Source organism: Malaclemys terrapin, chromosome 18 (assembly GCF_027887155.1).
Source record: "Malaclemys terrapin pileata isolate rMalTer1 chromosome 18, rMalTer1.hap1, whole genome shotgun sequence".
Classification (NCBI taxonomy): Eukaryota; Metazoa; Chordata; order Testudines; family Emydidae; genus Malaclemys; species Malaclemys terrapin.
This window is the reverse complement of record NC_071522.1, coordinates 23,814,561-23,823,203: the sequence shown is the minus strand read 5'-3', so window position 1 is coordinate 23,823,203 and position 8,643 is coordinate 23,814,561. Positions and strand designations below refer to the sequence as shown.

Below are 8,643 nucleotides of genomic sequence, written 5' to 3'. Positions count from 1 at the left end.
GGACACCTGGCCAGGGCAGCCACCCTGTCAGTGCAAGCCAGGAGACGGGGGCTGGCGCGGGGCGGCTGTTTCCCCTACACATGGAGAGGAGCAGGGCAGAGGCAGGCCAGCTGGGGGAGTGCTGCCCAGTAATTCAGAGAAACCAGACAGTGTTGCCGCCTGCAGGGATACCTCCACTCACCTCCCCGGCGCCGGGCCCCCCGGGGGGCGCTGCCCTAACCCCCCCCCCCGGCCCGGTGCCGGGCCCCCCGGGGGGCGCTGCCCTAACCCCCCCCCCCGGTGCCGGGCCCCCCGGGGGGCGCTGCCCTAACCCCCCCCCACACCCCCCCCCGGTGCCGGGCCCCACGGGGGGCGGGGGGGCGCTGTCCACTCCGCAGAACAAAAGGAGCCTTGTGCGGCCGCGCCCCGGGCCAGCGAAACCCGCCTCACGTGACCGATACCGGCCGGGAGCGCGCGCGCTAGCAGCTCTCCCCCAGCGCCCGCTCTCGTCCCGTCCCTAGCGCGCGCGGCCCCGGGGTCATGACCCCTCCCGCAGGGAGCAGTGGGCGGGGCCGGGCGGGGGATGCTCTGGCTCCCAGCGGCTGGGGCCGCAGCGTGAGGGGCGGGGCCTGAGACAGCCCCGCCCCCAGGGAGTCCCGCTGGCTCCACCCCTACGTGAGGCGGCGTCGCGCGGCCGGTCACCTTGGTGACCGCTTCGCCCCAGGATGCTCCGCTGGTTCGGCCGCCCCCGGCTCTGCCTCCTCCGGGCCCCGCAGCCGCCGGCAGGGCCCCGGGTGCCGAACCGCGCCGCGGCCGGTTCCGCCAGCCACAGCGCGACCGGGCGCACGTCGGTGACGTAAGCGGTCCGCCCCGCCCACAAGGCATTTCTCCCCCCCCCCCCCCCCCGGCCCGCCACGTGCCCGGCCCCGTAGCGTTCCCAGGCAGGAACTGGGGGGGGGCCTGGGGGGTGCTGGAGGCGGTGTTTCGGGGGGTGCTGGAGGGGGTGTTTCGGGGGGTGCTGGAGGGGGTATTTCGGGGGGGGTGCTGGAGGAGGACCTGGGGGGTATTTCGGGGGGTGCTGGAGGGGGTGTTTCGGGGGGTGCTGGAGGGGGACCTGGGGGGTGTTTCGGGGGGTGTTGGAGGGGGACCTGGGGGGTGCTGGAGGGGGTGTTTCGGGGGGTGCTGGAGGGGGTATTTCGGGGGGGTGCTGGAGGGGGACCTGGGGGGTGTTTCGGGGGGTGTTGGAGGGGGACCTGTGGCCTCACTCTCCAGGTGCTGAGCAGCGTGCTGCTCCCTGTCACGGTGGCAGGGCTGCTGGGCCGGCCAGAGATGCGGCACCAGCCTGTCAGTGAGCACCTCCCTGTGAGTCTCTTTCTTCCTCTGCTGGATGGGGAGCCAGGGCCTGGCGCTGTCACCCTCCCAGCAGGGCTCTGAGGTCGTGGAGGGGCAGGCAGGCAGCCCAGCTGAGAGGCACTTGGTGGCGCCGTTTACCTGGCGGTCTGGGCCGGGGCAGGCAGGATCCGGCAATTGCGGTGCGGGGGAGGGACCATTCGGGCCATGGAGACGACTCTTTCTGAGCTGCAACTGATCCGCAAGGAAAAATCCCAGATACTACTACTTATTTGAAAAATGTGCCCAGACTGAGAGCAGACTACCAAAAAAGAGGTCATGTTGGGGAAACCCGGACGTATGGTAATCCTATGTCCCTGGTCCAGCCTGCCCAGCTGTGTCCTGCCCCCAGACCGTGTCCTGCTTCCTGCCCCCAGCCCAGTTCAGTGCCCATGTTTTGCAGGCCACTGCCCCTCTCCTACGTAGTGTTCGACGGGCCTGTGCCGCAGCCCCCACTCGTCTTCCTGCACGGCCTGCTGGGCAGCAAGGGCAACTTCCGCGCCATTGCCCGGGCCCTGGTGCAGCGGAGCGGCCGCAAGGTGAGATCCAGGGGCAGGGCTGGGGGGCAGCCAGGGGCCTGAGTGCCGGGCCCACCCTGCCCAGCTTGCAGCAGCTTCTCTTCCTTGCCAGGTGCTGACAATGGACGCGCGGAACCACGGCGAGAGCCCGCACAGCCCCACCATGAGCTACGAGGCCATGAGCCTGGATGTGCAGCGCCTCCTGCGCCGGCTGCACATCCCCAAGTGCGTCTTGGTTGGCCACAGCATGGGCGGCAAAACCGCCATGACACTGGCGCTGCAGCGGGTACGTGCATGTGCGGCTGCCAGGGAACAGCCAGCAGGATGCAGAGTTTGGGGGCAATTGCTACTGTTTGCCCATCCCGCAACACATGGGTTCCTCTGCCATAGGGCCTGACAAGGAGCACAAACGCCCTTCCCTGGGGGTGCAGGAGGGCACACTGGGGGTGTCATAGTCGCTGTTCTGTGAGGAAGAAGAGCCCAGCCTGTGCTGTCTCGGCGGGGCTGAGCGAAGGCAAGGTGGAGTTTGTTCCTTTCTCTGGGCCCTGGCACCGGCCTGGCTTATGCACTCAGCTCACAGTCAGCACAACGCAATGGGACAGGCTCCCTCTGTATGACTCCCCCAGAGCGCTACTCACACGGAGCTCATGGATCCCGCCTTAAGGAGGGATCCATTCAGGGGGAGCTGGGACCTTCTCACACCTCAACTGAGTGGGAACCATCTGACCACTTCTCATGGCAGAGCCCAGGTAGCACACGGCGCCGCAGGAAATGGACTGGCAGTGCGGTACCAGGGGCTCTTCTCTCTGCATCTTCGTAGAAGCAACCTCCCAGCATAGTCCTAGGGCTGCGGTGCACCTACTGCTGCTCTCTCTCCAATGAGGACTTCATTGCCTGTGGGCTTATAGAGTCCCTCACGTTTTCCAACACCCACTGTCATAAGTCAGGTTGCTGGGTTCTGTCTCCTGTGACTCCCTGCCATTTCATCCGGGGAATTCATCTGCATTTTCACAGTCAGAGTTACTGTGTCATGTCCCACCCCAGAGGTGGCTGCATTTCAGGGCTAGCTGACAGCTCTCTGCCATAGAAACAAAAACTGGATATGAACGTCCTGTTTTGCCTTCGCTGTCCGCTCTATTGTGTGCTCTGGGATCTTCACTGGGGAGTGGCAGGCAGGTCGGGGCTGGAAGGCCCTTGGGTAGAAGCTCCTCCCCAGAGCTAGCCTTTCTTGGGGATGCATCTGTTTGGGGGGCTTCTGACCATTCCTCGGGATCCTTGTGGCCCTGAGCAGGGTTCCTGCTGGAGTGAGATCCCTGCACTCGCTTGTGTCCCCAGCCAGATCTCGTGGAGCGCCTGGTGTCTGTAGACATTAGTCCCACAGAGAGCGTGGCTGTGAAAGATTTCCCGGCCTACATCTCTGCCATGAGGAGAGTGAGCATCCCAAATGGAATCCCCCGCTCCACAGCACGCCGGCTGGCAGAGGATCAGCTGCGTCCAGCCATCCAGGTACAGTACCCCATGAGGAGCCCTCCCCTCTCCCAGAGTGGGAGCACGCTGCCCCAGAGCCGCCAGCCCCAGACGGCGCTTTTCCATCCCCATGCCCTTAGTCCTGGCCCTGATGCCTGTCTGACCCTCAACAGGGCCCACACTGGGACTTGGCACTGTGGCCAGCGCATCTGTCGTGGTGGTGGTGGGGGTGCTGCTGTGCTGGAGCAGACACATGACACCTGGCTTGCCAGGTCTGCTGCTGCAGGTGTGTGATGGAGTGTCCTTGGGCATCCCTGGCTGGCATGTGTGTGTGCGCTGTGACAAATGGACATGCTTTAACCTTGCTGCAGGTGTCGGCGGTAAGGCAGTTCCTGCTCACTAACCTGGTGGAGGCCGAGGGCCGTTACATGTGGCGGGTGAACCTGGAGGCCATTTCCCACCATATGGCCAATATCGTGGGCTTCCCTGTGTTCCATGCCCCTTACCCAGGACCCACGCTCTTCCTAGCAGGATCTGACTCGCCCTATGTCAGGTGAGTCCTGGGACTCTTGTGGCTCTGAGACCCACAGCTTGTTCCCTCTCACTCTGCTGCCACATGTACTGAGGGGTGGAGTGAGCCCTGGGCTCCCTGAGCGGAGGGATGTGTGTATGGGGGGATCCCCCCAGAATGAGCCCTGGGCTGACCGTGTTGCGGGGGGGGATCCCAGCGTGAGCCCTGGGCTGACCGTGTTGTGGGGGGGGATCCCAGCGTGAGCCCTGGGCTGACCGTGTTGTGGGGGGGGATCCCAGCGTGAGCCCTGGGCTGACCGTGTTTGGGCGGGGGGATCCCAGCGTGAGCCCCATGCCCCAGCTCTCCTGTACGTTCTTTCCCCCTGAAGCTCCGAGGACTACCCAGAGATCGAGCGGCTCTTTCCCGAGGCAGAGATCCAGTATATCCCAGGTGCTGGCCACTGGGTCCATGCAGATAAGTCCCAAGACTTCATCACGGCCATCTGCAACTTCCTGCTGCTGCCATAGAGCTCCTTCCTGTGCAGGCCGAGAGAGCGCGATTCCTGGGACTGCCTACTCCTGGCTCACCCCATGAAGGACATGGGGATTCTCTTGGGGACAGTCAGTGCTGAGGTGTGGCCCCTGTCCACAAGCAGGGCCTCTGGGACGGAAGGCTCAGCACCTGACTCATGCATCTGTGTGGCAGGCTAGAGCAGAGAGTGAGGCAGGGCTGCACTGCCAGGGCCAGGATCTCTCTCCACCCCATGCAGCTGGAGATGATTTGGCCTCAGTGCTCGTTCCAGCGGGCCAGGGCAGATCTGGAGTTGAGGCTCCCCCCAGGCCATCATGCCCTTCCATGTGCATCCCCAACGTGTTGGGGCAGTGGCCCATGGGCTCCCTGGCCCTGTTCTTCCCTCTTACTTGAATCCTTTCTTTGGGGTCTTAAGGTTGTTCCCATTCCCAGCCCCCTTCCCCAGCTGCCTCCAAGCACACACAGACCCTTCACTGGGCCGTTTCTTAGGGACTCTGAGCTCTAGGGTGGGGGATCAGAGTCCAATCCGTCCAGATTCCAGCGTGCAACTCCAACCTTGCTGGAGGTTCCCATCCTCCACCAGAGGCTGGAACCAGAGCGCTGCCTACTCTTGCACTGCCTTCCTGTATAACTTCCTGGGACTCTGTACAGTATTTAAAATAAAGCCAAATCAGCACGGAGGCATCTAAACCTACAGGCCTTCTCCCAGAGGCAAGACAAGGGGAGTGGGGCAGCAGTGAATTGGGCAGCATGGTCTCCTCTCAGCCTTAGCAGAATGAGAGTCCAGAGAGTCTCCTTGCCTCACAACGTAAGAACCAGGGGACATCAGTGAAATTAAAAGTCAGGAAACTCAGATCAGATCAAAGGAAATGCAGTACTGTTTCATCCAACACATACAACTGTGGAACTCACTGCCACTGGACATCATTAAGGCCCTGAGTTTATCAAGACTCAGATAGAGACTGGGCATTTATCTGGATAACAAGAACTTCCAGACTCCACAATTAATGTTAAAAGAAGAGTTTTGGAAGGGAGATTAAACCCTCCTGCTTCAAGGTTTAACTGATCATTAGGGATCAGGATAAGATATTTACAGGGACAGATTATCCCAGAGATGCTACTCTGGGGTTCCTGGAAGCATCTGATGATGGCCACTGTCCAACACAGGATACGGGCTAAATGGACCAGTCTGGCAATTCCTGTGTCCCTATTCCTTGTGCTCCTGGATGCAGTCTTCGACTGGGGTGAGCACAGCCTGGAATGAGGGGTGTACTGACCTTGCTATTTTCCAGGCTCCAGAACTATTGATTCTTTGGTTCCAAGTTGCTGGAGTAGAACTTGCTCACCGCAGGAGCAGCAAATGCCTCCTTAGGATAGATTATAGATTCTAAACCAGAAGGGACAATTTTAACATTTAGTCTGACCTGCATACTGCTGGCCAGAGAACTTCCCTGAAATAATTCCTGGTTGAATACTGCAGATCTTTTAGAAAAACATCCAATATTGATTTTAAATTCCTTTGGTAAATTGTTCCAATGGTTAATTACCCTCACTGTTAGAAATGTGCAGCTTATCTCCAGTCTGAATTTCTCTACCTTCAGCCTCCAGCCATTGGATCTTATACCTTTGTCTGCTAGGTTATTCGGCCCAGATCCACAAAGGATCCCCAATTCTATTGAATTCTTTGTTCTATGTTGCAATCCAGATCGCTCTGTGTCAGTGACTTGTCCTCTTCGTTATTTATAGAACTCTGGGTAAATCTGCAGATATCTGCTCTATATCCAGATATCTGCATCCGTGAATCATTTTTGCAGATTGAAGATCAGATGCAGATACAAATTTTGTATCCGTGCAGGGCTCTAGTTATTTACCACTCCCCAGTCTTTGTGTTATCTGTAACGTTTATCATGAGGTTTTTATGTTTTCTTCCAGATCACTGACAAAAATGTTAAATTGCATAGGGCCAAGAACCGATTCCTACAGGACCCCACTAGAAACACTTGCTTAATGATGATTCTTCATGTAGTTACATTTTAAACCCAGCGGTTAGCCAGCTTTTAATCCATTTAATGTGTGCCACATCAACTTTATATTGTTCTAGTTTATTAATCAAAATGTCTGGTGGTACCACGTCAAACGCCTTATAGACGTCTATTGCATCAACACTTGTCATCTTGATCAACCAAATATGTAATCTCATCAAACTAGATACCCAGTTTTCCATAAGCCCCTGTTGATTAGCATTGATTACATTACCCTCCTTTAATTCTTTATTAGTCGAGTCCCACAGCAGCCATTCCATTTTCTTGCCTGGGATTGATGTCAGGCTGATGGGTCTATAATTACCCGGGTCATTCTGTTTACCCTTTTTGAATATTAGCCCAACATTAGCTTTCTTCCCATCTTCTGGCACTTCCCTGGAGCTCCAGGGGTTATTGAAGATCAATGTTAACAGTCCAGTGTGCATCCTCCAGGGCAGAAGTACAGCCTGACTTTCCTTTCCGGCCAGACTCCCCTAGGGCGTGCCCAGCTCCCTGGGGGTCCCTGTCTGTCCCAATCCAAACCGCTCCAGTCTCCGTTCTCAGCCCCAGGCTGTAGACAGGCACAGTAGGAGGGGAAGGTTTCTCCCTCAGCAGTAGAAGATAGAAGCAGCCCTTGGTGTCAGTGAATGCCCATCTCTTGGAGGTCCAGTTGCCTTTTCCCTCTCTGCTGCTAGTTATTGCCCCATGCTTATGGGAGTGAAAGAGCTTTAATTTCCGGGGAGTAGCAGTGTCAGGCCATCCACTCACAGGGGCTTCATGCAACCCCCTGAGCTAAGTGGGAAGGGGATTGCAAGGGGGTCTCCGAGCAGCAGGAAAGGAGAAGTGGCCCTTAAGGAACTGTGCTCCCAGTGTGATACTGTGGCTAAGAGGGCTAGTGTGATTCTTGGAGGTACAAGGGGAAGCTTGAATTGGAGCAGCGAGGTGGTATTAGCCTTGTATGGGGCAGTGGTGGGACCAGCTGTGGTGTCCACACTTCAGAAAAGGTCATAGAAGAGCCATAGGAATGATTTGAAGTCTGTAAAACCTGCCTGAAAGGGTGAGATAAGGGCATGTCTACGCTATGGGGACTAGAGCGGCATGGCAGTGGCACTGCAGCTGTGCCAGCAAAGTCCCTCAGTGGAGGCAGGGCCTACAGTGACTGAAGGGGGGATGGGTTTTCCATGGCTAGAGGACCTCCTTCCTTTCAGTGCCCCAAGAGGGAGTTAGGGGGGACCTTATAGGTGGTGGGAAGCAGAGACTGCTCAGGCAAGAGTGTGCTGTGCTCCAGCCTGGGGTAGGAAGGAGATGGCAAAGCAGACGAGTAACCAGGGCCCAATCAGTGAGGCTATGAGAATGACAGGAAACCTGCCACCGGCCGTGTGGCAAAACTCCCCCTAAAGGAGCCCCACGCTTTGTTTTCTTCTTTGGCAACTCTCCAAGCCTGACCTCCCCCGGCCAACCAGCAGGTGGCAGTAGCCGCCTAGTAATGACGCTGGTTTCCTGGTGCCTGGGCAGAGCCAGGGTCTTGCATCTGCAGCAATGTTCATTTCACTGTTGCTGTCCCCAGCTGGGGGTCAGACCCCAAGCCCCTCAGACTGGCCCCAGCTTGAGTTCCATTCACTGGCCGCCCGGGGGCTCCAGGGTCCCAGCGTCCAGCTTTTTTCTGCCCCCAGCAGGGCTAGAAACGCAGTTTGTTGCAGCGGGCAGCCAGGACGTTGATGCGTTGAGGGGACTCCAGAAGTAACACCAAATATCATGAGACTTGCAGTGAAATCACAGGGGTTGGCAGGTGTCATTTATTCCCTGGGCCCTCTGTTCCCGGTGCTCATTGCTGTGAAAGGAAGGGGTGATTATCACGGAGAATTGTGCCTTTGCTGCACACTCCACACAGCCCAGCTCCCTGCCCTGGGCCTGGATGCTGATCGGGCCTGGCTCAGAAATCCCCCCTGGGTGTGCGGCCTCAGCTGCCACGCTGTTCTCCAGCTTGCCCAGCTCACCAGCCTCCCTAGGGCGAGGGCTGCACCCCATGAAAGCAGACAGCTGGGAAGAGGAGGTGGGAGCCAGAGGGTGCATGGGGGCTAGGTGTGGGGGAGGGGTGAGCCTGGGACCCTTTCCTCTCCTGTCTCTTTAAAAGCAGCTTTGCTCCCCAGAGAGGCATGCCCCATGGCCCCCCTTGTCCCCTCTGAGCCATGGGCAGGGAGCCAGGCCGAGGGGGCTCCCCCAGGGT

General features: G+C 58.5%; 1 protein-coding gene and 1 long non-coding RNA gene across 3 annotated transcripts in view; one reads left to right on the top strand and one right to left on the bottom strand.

Moving 5' to 3' along the window:
• The window catches only part of LOC128825815 (uncharacterized), a 32,076-nt gene extending 31,314 nt beyond the window's left edge, over positions 1 to 762 (bottom strand). Inside the window, exon 1 of the long non-coding RNA XR_008442740.1 lies at positions 682 to 762. This is a non-coding gene — a long non-coding RNA (uncharacterized LOC128825815). The remainder of the gene's footprint in view (positions 1 to 681) is intronic.
• ABHD11 (abhydrolase domain containing 11) lies at positions 687 to 6,602 on the top strand. 2 transcript variants are annotated; one of them, XM_054008620.1, is made up of 6 exons: positions 687 to 835; positions 1,772 to 1,907; positions 1,999 to 2,172; positions 3,222 to 3,392; positions 3,725 to 3,906; positions 4,253 to 6,602. In XM_054008620.1, the coding sequence occupies exons 1-6, from the start codon at positions 705 to 707 to the stop codon at positions 4,389 to 4,391; spliced, it is 933 nt and encodes a 310-aa protein (XP_053864595.1). In that variant the 5' UTR covers positions 687 to 704; the 3' UTR covers positions 4,392 to 6,602. The 2 variants fall into 2 exon arrangements, with proteins under 2 accessions (XP_053864595.1, XP_053864596.1); XM_054008621.1 differs by lacking the exon at positions 1,999 to 2,172.
• Positions 6,603 to 8,643: the final 2,041 nt, after the last annotated feature.

What these genes read in the sequence shown, in the direction of transcription:
- ABHD11 (XM_054008620.1), top strand. Translation starts at nt 705, where the DNA reads ATGCTCCGCTGGTTCGGCCGCCCCCGGCTCTGCCTCCTCCGGGCCCCG. An exon ending in ACCGGGCGCACGTCGGTGAC is followed by an intron (nt 836 to 1,771) that starts GTAAGCGGTCCG and finishes CATGTTTTGCAG; the next exon opens with GCCACTGCCCCTCTCCTACG. An exon ending in TGCAGCGGAGCGGCCGCAAG is followed by an intron (nt 1,908 to 1,998) that starts GTGAGATCCAGG and finishes CTTCCTTGCCAG; the next exon opens with GTGCTGACAATGGACGCGCG.